This window comes from Naumovozyma dairenensis, chromosome 2 (assembly GCF_000227115.2).
Source record: "Naumovozyma dairenensis CBS 421 chromosome 2, complete genome".
Classification (NCBI taxonomy): domain Eukaryota; kingdom Fungi; phylum Ascomycota; class Saccharomycetes; order Saccharomycetales; family Saccharomycetaceae; genus Naumovozyma; species Naumovozyma dairenensis.
The window spans coordinates 519718-537387 of record NC_016480.1 but is presented as its reverse complement, the minus strand read 5'-3'; the positions used below and the strand labels follow the sequence as shown (position 1 = coordinate 537387).

Here is a 17670-nt window from a genome sequence, read left to right as displayed (position 1 = left end):
GCTTCTCTATGACTTTTCTGAGATTGTTGGAGTTTTCAGGTACCTACTGTTGGTGCCCACTGGCGTCTACAATATTGTTTTATCTTTGCCGGTTGATTCAACAGTACGTAGTACGATTATGGTACCTTATTTGTAAAGTCATCTCAGTGTCACAAAATTGTCACGTTCCTTTCTGGGGACTATCTCCGAAGTCCGGAGAAGGTGCGATTTCCTTTGCATACTCCGTACACACGCACGTAGTTTGTAACGTAAGATTACAAGAAATCTATACTCCAACTCGATTCCAAATTACAATAAAACGTTAAACAGCATTCACAAATGATCCGTACTCCGCATACCACAATAACAGTACTCCTTTCTACATCACCACTACTTGAACAGAGTTCGAACATTGGGGTAAATCGAAAAAGAGGGGATAGTCATCCATCTACATTATTACAGCAGCCATTTAGGCAAGACCCGATATCTTGTCCAGCAATGTACTTTAAGTTACAACATGAAAACAATTTGACTTCGTGTTCTTATAAAGTAAATGAAATTTTATCAAGCTGCTAATATTGGACGGAAATGTGATCAGAGAATAATAGTTCAATAAGATAAGCTACAGTCCAACTTAAAAAGATTGCTCAATGTTACGTACATCATCATTTATTAGACACTTTTTTAGCACAAGAACCGCATGTTCAGTTCCTAGAAAGTCTCTAAAAGAAACACTGAAGGAACTCATCCCTGAACGTAAGGAAAAGTTCTTAAAGCTCAAGAAAAACTACCACAATGTAGAGATTGGTAGAATCACTATCGGTTCAGTGACCACTGGAATGCGCGGGAATAAATCGATTTTTTGGGAAGGTTCTACCGTAGACCCGAATAAAGGTATCACATTCCATGGGAAGACTATCGGAGAATGCCAACAACAATTACCAGGTGATGAATTTGGGTATTTCCATCCTGAAGCAATCCTATGGTATCTAATGACCAAACAAATTCCCACATCTCAACAAGTTCAACATTTGACAGAAGAATTGGCAGAAAGAGGATCACCGAAGAACTTTCCTGAACTTACCTCGAAAATAATAGATATGCTACCACCAGATACACATCCTATGACTCAATTGGCTATCGGTTTGGCTTCATTAAGTAGAAATTCAAAATTTGCCTCGAATTACCAAAGAGGCTTAATTTCCAAAGATCATTATTGGGAAGACACTTTAGAAGATTCATTAAACTTAATATCGTTCTTACCAATATTAACAGCTAAGATTTATTCTAAACTTGTTAACGGGGGCAAACCTTTGGGAGAGTTCTCGGTGAAAAATGATTGGACTCTTAATATTTGCTCACTGTTAGGTATGTCTAATGGAGTTCATTCAAGTAACCACTGTAACCTGAATAATGAACAGTCTAAGGATTTTTTAAGTCTAATGAGATTGTATACCGGTATCCATGTGGATCATGAAGGCGGTAATGTTTCAGCACACGCTACTCATTTAGTAAATAGCGCCTTAAGCGACCCATATTTAAGTTATTCATCAGGGATTATGGGGCTGGCAGGACCATTGCATGGCTTAGCTGCGCAAGAAGTCGTTCGATTTCTTGTGGAAATGAACTCAAGGATTTCTTCACCTCAAAACACAGGAGAAATCGAAGAATATTTGTGGAATATATTAAATTCTAAGAAAGTAATTCCTGGATATGGCCATGCGGTGCTAAGAATTCCTGATCCGAGATTTACGACAATGTTAAAATTTGCTCAATCAAGAACAACAGAGTTTGAAAATGATGAAAATGTCATATTAATGCAAAAATTATCCACGGTCGTTCCCGATATCTTAAAGGAACATGGCAAATGTAAAAATCCATTCCCCAATGTTGATTCGGCTTCAGGAATTCTTTTCCACCATTTTGGGATTAAAGACTTATTATTTTTTACTGTAATTTTTGGCTGTTCCAGATCTATAGGACCACTTACACAATTGGTTTGGGATCGTATTTATGGCTTACCAATTGAAAGACCTAAGAGTATTAGTCTCACTACAATGCAAAATTTATGCTATCAATCTTAGTTGTTTGCTGTTTACAGTATTTTGAGTAACCGTAAGAAATTTTAACACGATACCAAATCAAATAAAAATATATAAGTTAAGTAGCATTTTTCTCTAAATAGCTTGTATTTTGGAGTTTGCTTAACCAATCTTGTGGTCTACGGAGTTCAACAGCAGTGTGTAAGCTATAAAAATCATGCTTAATGGTCTATCCGGTGTAAACCAACGATGTCTCCCTAAGATTGGACCTCCGTACACCACGTCAATTCATCTTACTCATGGCGCACTGTGCCTCGAGAAGAGATGAATATAAAGTATTTTGATTGATTATATTATATACTATATAAAGTAAATAAAATTATGGATAGGATAATTAGAATTTAGATGAACCATACTGCCCTTTATCTACCTCTATATCTCATCAATATTACTTTCGGAAGAGTTCTTTAATATTTATGTTAGCGTTTAGTGCCTCACGTTCAACGATAGTAGCATATATTATGTATTAGATATAAGAAACTAAAGAATAATCTTTACATTGACTCTCTCTACACTCGACCTCTTCACCTGTTGGTTCCCAATAAGTCTGGTGCTATAGGCACAAAGGCTCAACAATTTTCAATTTTCTCCTTTATTGCTTCCAATCCATCTATTGATGTAGACAACCTTGTTGGACACCCTAATTTGCTAGTATATTAACGGAGTAAAATCAGAAATAATATATAATTTCAGGAGTTATCACCGTGAAAATAGAAATTTTAATTACCCAGAATAAAACAGATTATTTTTTCAAATATTATTATGAGGTGCACCGGTGTTGTGTTGAACATAATGCTAGATCATGCTTGAGTAAGATAAATAGTAGTGGTGTACGAATTTCCATCAGTTATAAATGCAGACCGTTGGCTTCTAGATAGACCATTAAGCATGGTTTAACAAGTTGCGGTCGGAATATGGGACATAATACACTATACTGTTGAGCCAGATTGTCTACAACAACAGGCATATTGAGAGAAATAGGGCAAGACATCGAGTATGGAGAGAGTTAATTTAAATATTATTCCTTAGTTCCTTTTACTTAATACATAATATATATTATTATGTAATACTAACTATAAGTGTTAGTTAGAAGTGTCTATAATGTACAAAAACTTTTATAGTCATCTTTTCTCGAGGCGAGGTGCGCCATGAGTAAGATGGACTTGGGGTGTACGGAGTTAGAGAGTCATAATGACAGACCGTTGGCTTACACCAGATAGACCATTAAGCATGGTATGACATATACCCTAACATTGAATAATAAAAAATTCTTCGGAGGATAGCACTGCTGAGATGTAGAGGTATATAAAGGGAAGTATGGTTCATCTAAATTTCAAAATGTATAATTATCCTTTCCATAATTTTATTATTGAATATTATATAGTTTACATAATCAATTAAAATTCTTTTAAATCATTGACACTCAATTTCCAAAGTCTGATTCAACTATTAATATTCAAACCTTATCTCAACATGGAAGTATTTGTATGTAAGTAAGGGACAAGAGCCTTTTTACTCATCTTCTTTTGAAAGGGGGATAATTCCGTACATACCTAAGTAGATAAGAGGAATGGCGGTGATTTGGGGTGAATACAAACCGTTGGCTTAGGTAAATATACTCATCAGCCAACATACCTTACCTATATTGGCTCATAATTATAGTATTACGTTTAGGATGTATTCGGGACCACCACCTAGTAAGAAAGATTTAAATATATTCTATAGACTATAATACTAGGACCTACACAATTACATGGAAATCGGAACGCCTCTTAGACAATGATTTCTGAACAATTGTCTCGATTTCATCTGGATCTGAAGTTATTCCAGTCAAGTTTTCAAATCCAGCCTTTGTCACCAGAATATCATCTTCAATTCTGACACCTCCAATATACATATATTTATTGAGGATATCTCTGTCAACAACTTCCAATCTTTCAGGATATTTTTCAAGTAATTCCTTAATCAAGAATTCATTAAAATAACATCCAGGTTCATCAGTTAGAACCATATTTTCCTCCAAAGTACGGCGTAAACGTAAATATTTGAAATAAGGATCAGGATCCTCATAATTTGGATTACCGGCGACATCATGAACATCAAGCCCCATAAGGTGGCCTAAGCCATGAGGATAAAATACACAAGTGACCCTTCTTCTGAAAATTTCTTCTGCTGAAAATTCCTTCCTGAAGATTCCGATCTTTAAAAGGTGCTTAATAAGAACTTTATGTGATAGCAAATGTAACTCATCCCAGCTGGCACCTGGCCTTATATTTTGCATAGTTTGAGTTTGCATATCTAAGACTGCGTCATATATTTCACGATGTTCCTTAGTAAATTTCCCAGAGATTGGGAAACATCTCGTAACATCAGTTGTATAGTTTTTCCATTCTGCACCAGCATCAATCAAAAAACTTACTTTACCATGTAAAGCTTCAGAGTTCTTGACATAATGTAATGTTCCACAGGCAGGGCCCGAACAACAAATAGGATCATATCCCAAGGCGTGAGCATTTTGACGCCCTGCATGGTATTCAAATTCTGCTTGAACTTGATATTCATTTAATTCAATTGGTAATGCCGATATTACTGCTAAATGACAATTATCTGTAATCTTAGCGGCATGCCTTAAAACTTCAATCTCATAGGAGTCCTTGGTTAGTCTTGCCTCATCTAAGGCCTTAAAAAAACGCTTATCTCCGGAAACTAATTTTTCCTTTATTGAATTATCATGGATATTATCCAAGTCGGTCGTGAAAACTTTGAATCCAGTTAATTCCTTTTCAAAGACTTCGTTAATTTTGTCAGCATATAGGACTTCATCGACATCAAAGGTGTTCAAAGCTTCATTGATACCCATTGGCATTCCACTCCACATTACATCATCATCGTCAACTAACGGCAAGAATAATGTTAACTTATTTGATTTCATGTTGAAAAGGATGGATGAGCCTGGAACATCAACACCAGACAAATAGTAAAAGTATCTTTCTTGTCTAAATGGATGAGAGATGTCACAATATTTAATTGGCTCAACTTCATTGCCTGCGATAAAAACAGCACTATTAACAGGCAGATCTAGGTTGACTGATTGAAAAATCTTCTTAACTTTTTCATTATGAGCCTTGCTTGGATATTTCTTACCTTCCAGGCTTGCCGGCAAATTTTCACCAGAAACCAAGTTTTGGATCTCTGAAGTATCTTCCATTCTCATTTTCAGATCGTAATTTTTCGTTATCGGTTCTTTCCTCCTATTATACTTTCTAATGTAATCAAATAGAAGTAGGATTGTGGCGATAAAAACTAGCGAGAGAAAAGTTCTCATTAAGAACCACGGTCACACGAAATAAAGAAACGATGCAATTGGGTGCTCAATAACGCAAGGATCTTGTCTTTTCCCACGCTTTGTTGCGCGTTTCGAGGAATCACTTACCGGCAATAAAGTGACGTACGTTGAACTTCTATAGTCAAGAAACGTACGTACTGTTTGTCCTCAGTTGATACCTTTCGACGAAAATTGTGTCATGTGTCATAATTTTTCCCAGAAAGGAAATCAGAAGCCGGGTGATGAATTTATGCGCGTCCCTGGCTGGCTGATGAAGTGAGACTCGACATTCATTTGAATTCGGAAGAAATAGATTCGTTAGGTGTTCTTCCCATGATGAGTTGGATTGGTAAAGTTTAACCGCTAAGGTAAAAAAACCAAGTAGAAATGCAGAAACTCAAAAGACGATCATCCAGAAGTAATATTCGTGAAGAAAGTAGTAAAAAAATTAAACAAAATTTATCAGATGAAAGCAAACGGCGTCTCCTACAGACAGTGAATCTTCATAAGCTGGACTTTGGTTTGGAAAAAATATGTTCGGTTACTTTATCGAAGTTAAACGTCTATTGTTGTTTGGTATGTGGGAAATACTTCCAAGGCCATAATGAAAAAAGTCCTGCATTTTTACATTCAATTAATAATAACCATAATTTATTTTTCAATTTGTACACATCTGATTTTATTAAATTACCAGATGCCATATTAATCGAAGGGGATCACGAACCCCTCCTAGAAAGTATAAAAGCTGCCTTTTTCCCAAAGTATTCTCATGAGGAGATAGTTGCGTTCCCTAAGAAATGCAAAGACTTGAATAAAAGGTTATATGTCAATGGGTTCGTCAGAGTGACAAATTCTTCTAGTTTGGATCACCTAAACGTGATACTGTTACTGTTGAGCCACGTTACGCCACTTAGAGACTGGTTATTATTATCTGATGTGAGCGCTGAGAGTACGTTCGTTCAAGGCCTATCCAACATTGTTAGGAAGATTTGGTCACCGTACTTATTTAAAAATCATGTTTCAGCAGATGAATTTGCAGATTTTTTAACAGTTCAGAATTTGATCAACAAGCTGCGGAATGATCCCGCTGACCTTCTTATATGGATGTTAAACTTTATGGCCTTCGACTCTAAAGCACTAAAACGTATTCTTCATGAATCGTGTCAGGGAAAAATCAACTTCAATACAAGAAAAACTTCTCAAATACTCCCCTTTTGGAAGCTTTCCTTAGATTTACCCGTAAATTCCATCCTGAAAGAGGGACAAAACGCTAATAATTTACACCACGTGGATTTACATGATCTTTTGAGAAAGTTTACTTCCAAAGGGAATAGTAATAGTAAGAATTATAGTCTAGAAAAACTACCTCATTTTTTAGTTTTGCATTATAATCGATTTGATTTTAAGTCAGAATACCCAGTTAAAAATAGAAACCAGATACTAGTTCAATATCCTTCTGTCCTGAAATTAAAAGAGGTTGAGTATGTCTTGCAAGCAAATGTCGTACATTATGTTAAAAGAAACCCTAACATATCTAAGAGACAATTGGCGCAAGACGACGTAAGTAATTGGAAAATCCAGCTTTGCAATGAGCTAACTAAAAAATGGATTGAGATTGATGCTAATCAAACAACAAATAAAGATGCCGAGCTCTTATTCCTCAATGAAACATACCTTCAAGTTTGGAAGAGAACGAACCCATAATTCAAGGTCATAGAATCTAGATAAAAATAAATGATTTGGTATGGTTTATATGTAGATTAAACTATATAAAGGTTTTTTAACAATTTGAATTATACTAAACAATTGCAACAGAATTCACACTAGAAGTAAGCACTGAAACGATATTGTCTTCCAGGGTTGTTTCCGCCATAGCAGATAGATGCTTCTTAGGATCTTGTTTACCGACATATCGAGTCGCTTGTTGAGCTTCTGTCAAATCTTTTTCTTCTTCAATTCTTTTAGAATATTGGGCAGCAATTTTGACCATTTTTTGTGTAGCTTCTAAATTAGTTGTTTCCTTTTCTTCATAATCGCATGCCTTGAGACCCGATTGCCATTGTTCTTTATGTAAGTTCATTAACATTCTAGTTTCGTCTGACGTCCTGTGGTAATCTACATTCAATGAATAATAATGTCTATTAAGTCCATGTATTAATGCTTGTATATTAGCTTTGTTCATCAGACCGCTATTAGATGTGGTTTGTCTTGGTTCTTGGTTATTTAGCAATGCGCCGGTATCTATTAATCTAAATGCGTCAATGACGACTTTACCTTTAACTGATTGAATTGGATCTACCACGACTGCAACAGCTCTAGGATTTAATTGTTCGAATGATTTTTGGGTGTTTACATCGACGGATGATAACCAACATCCGAACCCTGGATGTGAATGGTACCAACCCACAACCATCTCAGTCCTACCAGTTTGTTTTAACATATCCATCATTTTAGCCTGAAAGACATCATCAACTGCTTCCACGGAAACACCTGTACCTGACTGAGGCATGGCAAAGACATCGACAACATCAATTGTATAATCATCTACAAATTCCCCTAACATCAGGCCCATAACTTCCATGGGGACACCCGCCCTCCCATGCTTTAACATCTTCAACAATGCGACAGATGATATATAGACGGTTTCTCTGGTATCATCCTTTTCTGGATCTGCCACATTGCTTTTTCCTTCCATCATTAATCTTTGTAACCTCTCCATCTTATATATCCAAATATTATAGCGTAATTTATTACCTTAAAAGATTTCTACGTATGGATTTCAAAGAACAAGAACCTTTATTTGCTGCAGTTCCGTGTGCCTGTTTGTTGGATCGGTTAGTGTTTTACTGATTAGGATTATTTTTATATTCCAGATTGTACTTTTGCCACCTTATAGATATATATAAACTAATGTACGTTCGCATTTAGACTATAAATTTTGCAGTGTCCCGTTGATCAGACACAGGTACTCATATCATCACTTTGAACGTCCAAATCTATTTTCCCTCCTTCTGAGGGGGGTCCAGTTCTAGGGTTTTTAGACCTAACCCTGGGCCCCCTGTGCTTAGGGGCTGAGCACTTTGCGACTGCTTACATACCGTAGACAAAAAATACACTCTCAGTTCAGGGATCCCCTTCGAAGTTCCCCTTCCCGTCGTCTCTCTGTATTACCATAAACTATAGTCCAATGTTACGTTGGTAAAATAGATCTAACGAAACGGCAGCGGTTAAGTGACGTACTCACTGCAGAGCATTGTTAACAGTAGTAGACCGCCATAGGATAAAACAGCCTGCACTAACGATTTGGCAACCACTTGAGTAGAAAATAGAGGATAGGTCCAACTAAGCCTTTCCAAGATATTTAACCCAAAGAACAGTAAATACTAGTACAATCATGCCTCAGAATTTAGATGGCTCCCAACAAGAACCACGTGGTGCTGCAACGGTTACCCTAGAGGAAGTTCCTTCTGTGCTACAGCTCCATACATCAGAACCAAGCATAAATAGAAGGATAGAAAGAACATCACATCAATCTACAAGGCCTTCCGTAAGATGGGAAGAGGGAACAGTCGACAACGAAAACTTAAATAGGAAGAAAACAAAGATATGCTGCATATTCCATCCCCAGGAAGAGATAGATGAGGATGGAGAGGGGCGATACTCAGATCATGAGCATCCACCGCCATCACCGTCTTCGTCATCTTCATCATCCTCATCTTCGTCCGAATCCGATAATGACAATCGATTGAACCCCGAAGATAGAAGGCAGAGAAGGATAGAGAGACGTCGCAGAAAATTGAATAAAGAAAGATCTGTTAGTCCAAATGCGTATGAAGTACAACCTGACTATTCTCAGCATAGACAAAAATAACAAATCAGATATCAAGATTCTGGTAAGTACAGACTATTTAGGTAGTATAAGTTATATGTGTTACAATTTGACATTACATAATCCTAAGGGATTTCTAAAAATATTTTAATTTAGAGGTTTACAGATTTAAAAAGTTGTTTTCGTTAGTATGATATTAGTAGAGAGACCTTACATATTCGAATTACATATTGCAAGTGAATTTGGTAGACTACAGTCTTCGTATAATTTTTAGATATTATTTAGCATAATTCGACATCTAATCTGATCAATGTACTATAGGTCTCCCTAGGCATTTTGAATTGGATTATACCAGCATAGACAATACAATTTTTTGAAATATTCTTCAAAAATTCAATTTGTTGCGATTTAGTGACCGATTTATAGTCGCTTTGATTTAAGACGTTAACTAATTTTGAGACACACGTTAACGTCATTATTAATAAGCTTGGGATACATTTGACAATGGGTTCATCAAACCCAGAAAATGCTTGGGCTTTTCTCCTGGCATCTTGTCCATCAGTGAATGGTAGTAAATCCAATTTCTCGATTTGACCTAAGGCATATTGCCACTGGTTTTCTGCATAACTCTTGCGAATATCTGCAATTTGTAGAAGTAATAAACACGTTTCCTTATTCTTGGCGTGGATTTTCTTCGCGATTTCCAAGTTATTGTTATAAATTGAAATCAATTTCGATGCCAGTAACACAGGATTTGTTTCTGAGTTATCGTCTTTAGTAAACAATGGCTGGGTTAAATCTGAACCACCTAATAAGCTACCCAGTAGTCCATTTACAATAGACATAACAATATCGTATTCTTCTGCTAATTGATACAATAACAAACTATCTTGTGTTCTACCGTCTTCGTCAGCCTTATGCGCAGCTTGTTCCGTGATAACACGTAAAAATTCTTTTTCATCATTTAGATATAGTAAATCTTGTCTTTCTTCTAGAACACCTGGAATTCTAGTACCGTCTCTATTGATCTTCCCTAATAAAATCCCAAACTCTTTGGTGTCTAAAACTAATTCTCTTAACGCTTCATGGCAAATTTTGATTTCTGCAGGATCATCCGTAATGGCAATTAAAATCAAATATTCAGTGGCAATTCTTGGATCAGAAAATTTGAATGATTTTGTATAGTTTCCCAATAATTTTGCAAAATTAACCTTTCGTCTCCCATCCTCAATAGCAATTAAAGTATCGGATATATTTGTCGTAATATGCAATAATTTTTTATTTGCAAGACCGATCGCTAGATGCACAGCGTCCATCTCGTTTAAATTATATGCATAATCAATAGCTACTTCATAAAGGCCTGATAATATTAGAACAGGAATATAATAGTTGGTGAACCTCGACGGACCATAAGAAAGGATAATATTTTGAAAGTCTTCAAGATGGTATTTTTCATAAATAGGACCATCGTCTATCACATCTTCTTTAATCAACTTTAGATGGTACCATATCCAATCTTCTAAACTTAAAGTAACCAAAGAGATATTTCTCCTAGTTAAATCACATCTACCAATTATTTTATAAACAGCCAATCTATAAGGATCTCCATTCAAAGAATTTTTGATGTGTTGGTTAAACTCAGTGTGTAATTTAGTTGCAAATTCAGTTGGTAATTTATTTTCTGGTGACGAAATATACGCTTGAAAGTAAGTCAAGAACGATTGTTCAATTTTCTTGAATCCTGATGAATTAGTCATGGCGAGGTCTAACGCTTCTTGCATTAAACCTGCTCTCAACAGGTAAAAAATTGAGGCCCAAATTGGCAACCCGTTGATTACAGTTAGGTTCGCAATTTTCCAAGAACCATCTGTATTTTTGAGCTTAGTGTCAATAAATGACCTGACCTTGTTAGTGTTTGTTGGTAGACCTTCACTAATCGCATTTTTTGATAAAGCATCGACGTAGTCTAAAAACTGTACTTCCAAATATTCCCTGGATGCTTTGATAGTATTTTTTGGATCTTTTATTGACTCGATTATTTTCCAACTTTCTAATAACTGTCTGTTTCTTGTATCACCTGCGTGCGATAGAATAGAAATGACCTCCCTATTCAATGGAAATTGACGGTTCTCTTGCCTATGGTTATTAAACTGGTGAATTATTTTTGCATAAGTTTCAAACTTTTCTCTTGTAATAAGATTACTATTAACGTTTAGTCTCGAATCCCCCCCATTTAAGATACCTATTCCTGAATTCCCCCAGGTAGGTGAAACACGATCTAATGGAGAAAGTGGCTTATTAACAAAGGAATTATTCTCGCTTTTTCCTGGGACAAAAATACCGAATGTCTCTCTAATTTCATCCTTACGTTTTGTCCAATCTAACTCTAAACTTTGATTAACATAATCATCGAAGTCCCTCGACGCATCAGCTAATAACTGTTCAATGGAGGCTAAAATATTTTCTCCTTTCTTCACTCGGAGATATGTATCAATCTCGTTACCTACATATTTACTTGTCAGCTTTCTTTCTGAAAGTTCGTTCTTTTGCAAATTTTTCAATGATGAATCGACATCTTCAATTGCTAAGCCGCTACCTGCTAATAAGTAGTGTGCTTTAGTGAGGGTATTGTCAATATTTTTTTTCTTCCTCAATTCAATCGCTCTACGCTTAATTTCGTTTACACTTAGCTGAATAGAACCTAATTGGGAGGATGTTGCTGGTAGGTTTTTAGATGATTCGACAAGGTCATTAAATATCTTTGCTGAACCTTTTGTTGAACTTTCCAGTGTGGTGTTGCCATTAGCAATGCTATTACTCATGATGGCAATAGTATATTAAAATACTTGATTTATTATCTTCTTTCAACCAACAAATAAGTAGAAAAAACCCAATTTTCTCGTTGGTTTGTTATTCAAATAGTTGAGACTAACCCAATGTTTTACTAGAAGCTGACATTATAGAACTTTTTCGTTTTTAATGAACATTGGAAAATTGTATTGAGATTGTCGAGAAGAAGATGAACACCGGGTAACGGTAACCATTTGTAATTCACCGATGGTACTGGACGAATTCTTCATAGAGATTATATGGAGATATGACAAATAGTATCACATAAGCTTGCCTACATAAAGAGTAACGGTTCAGAAAAAAATTAGATACTAAATTCAGGCACCGTTTTTGGCTCAGTAACGGCAAATATTAATAGTTTTATGTGTGTCATGCAATAAGCAATGAAAAAAGTTGAAGATAAATTAAAAATCGGATATAGAGAGTACAGACATTTGTTTTAGGTGATACAATATTGATCAATATAATGATCAATTGCCATCTCCCCAAATTCTGGACTCATGGAAAGACGGTAAATTTCATCGGCCTTCCCTGGGGAATAGTGACTATATGTAGAAAGGTGATTTCTGAACTTCTTCAGCAACAACGGAATACCTTCCTCCCTTCTGAATTTGTGACCTATAGGATACTCTACTACAATCTCGTCTAAAAAAGTACCATCATTCAATTCAACCAAAAGAGCATTAGCAATTGACCTTTTTTCTGGATTATAGTAATCTTTCGTAAACTCAGCATCTTTAATACAATAGATCTTATTTCTTAGTACATCGATATCCGCTAATAATGCAACAGCATCCATATAGTCATCTGCTTCTAATCTTCCATAAATTAACGGGATTGTTGTCATATACTGGATACAATGGTCTCTATCTGCATAATTGTACAATGGGCCTACTTTATCAATTATATCAATTGCTGGTTGTTGTGTTCTTATTCTAACTGATTTAATATCTTTGTATGTTCTGCCATTATCCAGTAGCACCCTATGTGCTTTCATCCCTGCTTCAACAGCCGTCTGAGCATGGAATTCTGCCGGGAAAGAGATCTTGAAGAGAACATTTTCCATAACATAAGATCCGTATTCCTTTTTCTGGTCAAAAATGAATGGTTTACCATTAAATAGTACATCATAGACACCCCATTTTCTAGCTGTTAAAACGGAATGGATAGTTCCAATTCCTGCATTTTTCACCATAAATGCCAGATTTACGGCCCTGGAAACAGCATCACCAGCAGCCCAAGATTTCCTAGAACCCGTATTTGGAGCATGACGGTATGTACGCAGTGGTTGACCATCCACAAATGCATGTGATACCGCTTCAATGGTTTGTTCTTCGGACAGTTGTAACATTTTTGAAACTACTGCAGTTGTTGCAATTTTAACCAAAGCGACATGGTCTAGTCCGACCTCATTCAATGAATTATCTAGTGCAATAATACCTTGAATTTCATGGGCTTTAATCATGCATTCCAAAATGTCGTCTACGCTGAACACTTTACCTTCTTTACCGTTTGAAGCTCTATATAAGCGTGTCATGTAATCAGCAACTGGTAAAATACCACCTAAGTTGTCAGACGGATGTCCCCATTCTTTTGCCAACCAACAATCATTGAAATCCAACCACCGAATCAATGTTCCAACAACAAATGCACCTCTGACAGGATCTGTCACATAATTGGTACCAAATACCTTAGTCCCATTAGGAATAACCGTGCCAGGAACTATTGGCTTAATGATATCTTGTACATGGGGATATTTCAGCGCAGCAAGCCCACAACCTAACGTATCTAACAAACAGAGTTTGGCCGTATCTTTTGCTAATTGCGAGTCAATACTAATATTGTGTACATAATGTGCAATATCTTGTAATACCTTATCAGGTTCTGGTCTATTGTTTGTCAGCTTAGGAGCAGTATTGGATGCTTCTGTAGTGTACTGCTTGATATTTCCTCTAACTGAAGAGAAAGTAACTAGTTTTGAAATGTAAGAACATGTTGTGCTACTATACTGGAATTTCGTTGAAAATCTTAACATTTTGCCTCAAGCCTTTGGCACGAATGTCTTCTTTTATCCATAATATTTGGGAGATTAAACTCCACCTATGAAACTCCACTACATTGAAGGGCATCGTCTACCTTTATATAGAGTAACATTATTAGTGTTGTTTTCTTTGGCATAATATTGGGGTAAAAAGGGAAGAGTGATATGAATATATGAAATGACCAACTGCTTTCAAACAAGGTTCATTCCATTGTCCGAGGTTCGGAGATGAATTAGTTCTTAATTGTGTAGACTATGAATAACGTCATTATCCATTTCTAGCATATTCATAACTCCATTTTTCGGGCACTAGGAAACAAGAAATATGCCACAATCTATGAACCATAACATATATATGTGAATTAATATGAAGTACATATATTTATTATTTTATCCTGAAAAAAATACTGGGAAATCAGATGTCTAGGCTATGAAACACTATCGTGAACCGTGTTTTTGAGTTCCACGAGAGAGGTGTTGATGAACCCCCAAAATGGCGGGACATTTTTAACTTAACTTTGCTCTTTTTTTATAATACGTATATAGTTGTTAATACATAGGAAAATGAAGGTTCTTCAGATATATCGGGCTTTATTATAATGAAAATAAAATAAAATAAAAAATAAATAGTACGGGAGGAGCCATGTCGTAAGACGCCCAAATTAAACCTTTTTAGATTATTTCTTCTCTTTATCTGCTTCTGCTAAAACCTCCTCCAGACTTGATTGATCAGGGTTGTGTATTATGCGCAAAGAGTCGTCATATGTTAATTTTTTATACGTAAACCATGTACCAGACATTAGTGCTACACCAACTGCCATAAATAAAGGAGTCAATTCTAGGGGGACTTTTGTTCCGCTAGCTTTTTTCTGTCAAATATAATAGATTTGTATTCAGTTTTTCTTGTTAGCAAAATGATACAGCCTGAGACATGGTGAAGAGTTTTGAAGTAAAACTCCCCCATGACCGATATTTTATACTTCATTTCTAAAATAAAAAGTTATACATACAGCCGCGTTAAGGAGATATTGTGATGGTCTCATTAAAATATTTCAACTTTTGGGATATTATTATGTATTCCGATGTAATCCCTCAAATACTAGGGAAGAATATGGGACAGATCGAGTTTTTCAATATTTTTATGATTGCGTTATGGAATCTTTTGTTTTCTTATGTAGCCTATTGTAGATTAGTGTAGTTTATAAGATGCGCAGTAATTCTCAGATATTATTTGTCGAAGGCGAGGTATTCTCAAGAAATAAGGGGAACGCACGCTACTCTACGTAATTTTCTCAAAATATATTCGATAAACGCGATTCTCCCATCATACGCCCAGTTACGCAGGTAAATTTCGAACTATTATAAACTATAGGCCATGATGGAGTTTACGTATGTACGTTCATACGGTACAGCATAATGGCTAGGTGCCCATTTATTCACTATAAGTTCATATATGTAAATTTAATGAGTAGTCCACAGAGTTTCATATGTATCTCATCAGAATTTCCCCTTGGGTCACACGGCTTATGAGTATGATCTATATCATAAGGCAACTATGTAAATTCCATATAGCCCATCTATGAAATTGGCGACTGTTTACAGTCAATTTCTACCTACACTGGTACCAGCTTCAAAATATGTTCTTGTTGCTCAGAAAACCTACTGTGACTAGAATAATTCTCGAAATGTGAACGGTTTAAGATAATTTATATCAGCTTATATGACTGTAACTCTAAAAATAACAGATCTCCATAAAGAAATTAAATTTATGTAAACAGAACTACTTTGCTAAACATGTCTTCTTATTCCTTCTTCTTTCATGACTTTTCATGTGCCTTAGCATGTTACTTTTGACGTTAAATGCCTTGTGGCACCCCTCCCATGAGCATTTAAATGGTGTGTCCCCCGTATGAATCAAGAAATGTGTCTTCAATGTGGATGGTCTTGAACAAACTTTGCCACAAACAGAGCATTGCTTTCTTAGCCTGACTTTCGCTTTAAGTATCGCCTTTCCGGGAGAATTTATTTTTGAAGAATTTCTATGAGGAGATGTATTGGATTGGCCATTAAGATCCATGATCGGTTTAGCGCTTGAAAATAATACTTGGTTTTTAGTTTCAGCAACCTTTGGTAGCTCTTTTTCCAAAACATCTCGATATAAATCTTGAATAGTATCTCTTACGTTATTCGAGATAACGTCAAAAGGTAAACCAATGTTTTTTTTCTGAAAACTAACCCCAGAACTTTTTTGATTGGCATCGACATATGAAGGTGTTAATAATGCAGCCTCATCCTTATGAAAAGTATCGCACCGGCTATCATTCCCAAAACATGAATATCTGTTTACATATGCATTTGATATCAAAGCAGATATTGGTGGTAGTTTTACATCTATTGGACTTGGGTGGCTATTATATTTTGTTACTAAACTGCTCTGTTCTATATGTCCTGATCTTACTTGTGTACTTGCCTCCGTTGCATTTTTGAATTGGATTCGTTGCTGTGTGACCTCCATTATATGCGGGAGACAAACATAAGATGTTTCCAGAAGCGGAATTGTTTTTGAAACGGAGTATTGCATCATAGGTTCCGCACTGAGCATCTTCTAAAAATCGATTAATTTTTTTCAACGCAAGAAGCTTCTTCTATACTTAAGGAATGAATTATATTGTACGTAGCAGCCCACTTCGTAAAGTAGTGTCTGTTTGCTATCTAATATTTATATAGACGTGTAGAATTCAGATTATATTTTGTTCTGAAGTCTCCAGTATGAAGATCAAAATAATTACGTGTGCAAAAATATTAACTGCGGATATGTCTGTTACGATCTCTAACTTACATATTTGTAAGCCTTAAAAAGGATGCCATTGACAAAAAATAGATCTACGTAGTAGTGTTGAGATGGTTTTCTACCATCTCGATACCTTATCCAAAATTCCTGATTTTTCGAAAATGCCCGGACGAGCTCTAACAAAACATTGTAGAGACGTACTTCTCAAAAGTTTAACTACAAGATGTTTTCCGTGATGAAAACCTGTCACGATGCTACTACGTATGCAAGAACAACCCAGGTGGGACAGGTTTTGGACCACCCTTTGGGCCGAGGGTAACGTGAAAAAGATTAAGCCCTGCCTACAACAGGGTTCTCAAAAGTTGTGGGTTAAAGAAAATTCCTTATTCTAAGGTCTCCCAGGGTTAGATAATCATTGAAATAAATGCATATATGTTTATATATATATTTTATACTGAAAAACATCATTTAGTTTTAGAATAAGCAGGAACTATAAAGCAGAGGGATTATCTGGAGAATTTTCTCACTCTAAGACGTTGAAAATATTGGCTAGTTCATCGACGTTCATTTGCTACCCAGAAAGATCATCCCAAATACGTGGTGCTAGACTAGTGAAAGAGAATGGAGGTGGAATAGCAGGCTATGAGTGTAAATGATCGGAATTGCTGATATAATCCCTTGTGTATACCTAAAAACAAATTCAATGTAGAGAACGTATCTATATGTAGCACTAAGCAAACTAACAGTAATTAT

General features: G+C 35.9%; 9 protein-coding genes across 9 annotated transcripts; 3 read left to right on the top strand and 6 right to left on the bottom strand.

The window, feature by feature from the left end:
- Positions 1 to 629: 629 nt before the first annotated feature.
- Positions 630 to 2063, top strand: CIT3 (citrate (Si)-synthase CIT3; the record flags this gene model as incomplete). Its single annotated transcript, XM_003668446.1, has 1 exon — positions 630 to 2063. One exon carries the CDS (start codon positions 630 to 632, stop codon positions 2061 to 2063), a length of 1434 nt encoding a protein of 477 aa, XP_003668494.1.
- Positions 2064 to 3822: 1759 nt separating this feature from the next.
- On the bottom strand, positions 3823 to 5406 carry NDAI0B02150 (putative Xaa-Pro dipeptidase; the record flags this gene model as incomplete). Its single annotated transcript, XM_003668445.1, has 1 exon — positions 3823 to 5406. One exon carries the CDS (start codon positions 5404 to 5406, stop codon positions 3823 to 3825), a length of 1584 nt encoding a protein of 527 aa, XP_003668493.1.
- Positions 5407 to 5793: 387 nt separating this feature from the next.
- SAD1 (mRNA splicing protein SAD1) lies at positions 5794 to 7110 on the top strand (the record flags this gene model as incomplete). Its single annotated transcript, XM_003668444.1, has 1 exon — positions 5794 to 7110. One exon carries the CDS (start codon positions 5794 to 5796, stop codon positions 7108 to 7110), a length of 1317 nt encoding a protein of 438 aa, XP_003668492.1.
- Positions 7111 to 7204: 94 nt separating this feature from the next.
- Positions 7205 to 8125, bottom strand: RPN11 (proteasome regulatory particle lid subunit RPN11; the record flags this gene model as incomplete). The annotated part of the gene is made up of 1 exon (XM_003668443.1): positions 7205 to 8125. One exon carries the CDS (start codon positions 8123 to 8125, stop codon positions 7205 to 7207), a length of 921 nt encoding a protein of 306 aa, XP_003668491.1.
- A 675-nt stretch (positions 8126 to 8800) lies between these two features.
- Positions 8801 to 9277, top strand: YPI1 (type 1 protein phosphatase-activating protein YPI1; the record flags this gene model as incomplete). Its single annotated transcript, XM_003668442.1, has 1 exon — positions 8801 to 9277. The coding sequence occupies one exon, from the start codon at positions 8801 to 8803 to the stop codon at positions 9275 to 9277; it is 477 nt and encodes a 158-aa protein (XP_003668490.1).
- A 239-nt stretch (positions 9278 to 9516) lies between these two features.
- NIC96 (linker nucleoporin NIC96) lies at positions 9517 to 12057 on the bottom strand (the record flags this gene model as incomplete). The annotated part of the gene is made up of 1 exon (XM_003668441.1): positions 9517 to 12057. One exon carries the CDS (start codon positions 12055 to 12057, stop codon positions 9517 to 9519), a length of 2541 nt encoding a protein of 846 aa, XP_003668489.1.
- A 467-nt stretch (positions 12058 to 12524) lies between these two features.
- Positions 12525 to 14120, bottom strand: PDH1 (putative 2-methylcitrate dehydratase; the record flags this gene model as incomplete). Its single annotated transcript, XM_003668440.1, has 1 exon — positions 12525 to 14120. The coding sequence occupies one exon, from the start codon at positions 14118 to 14120 to the stop codon at positions 12525 to 12527; it is 1596 nt and encodes a 531-aa protein (XP_003668488.1).
- Positions 14121 to 14803: 683 nt separating this feature from the next.
- MRA1 (Mra1p) lies at positions 14804 to 15169 on the bottom strand (the record flags this gene model as incomplete). Its single annotated transcript, XM_003668439.1, has 2 exons — positions 14804 to 14995; positions 15137 to 15169. The coding sequence occupies 2 exons, from the start codon at positions 15167 to 15169 to the stop codon at positions 14804 to 14806; spliced, it is 225 nt and encodes a 74-aa protein (XP_003668487.1).
- Positions 15170 to 15906: 737 nt separating this feature from the next.
- On the bottom strand, positions 15907 to 16728 carry NDAI0B02080 (uncharacterized protein; the record flags this gene model as incomplete). Its single annotated transcript, XM_003668438.1, has 1 exon — positions 15907 to 16728. The coding sequence occupies one exon, from the start codon at positions 16726 to 16728 to the stop codon at positions 15907 to 15909; it is 822 nt and encodes a 273-aa protein (XP_003668486.1).
- Positions 16729 to 17670: the final 942 nt, after the last annotated feature.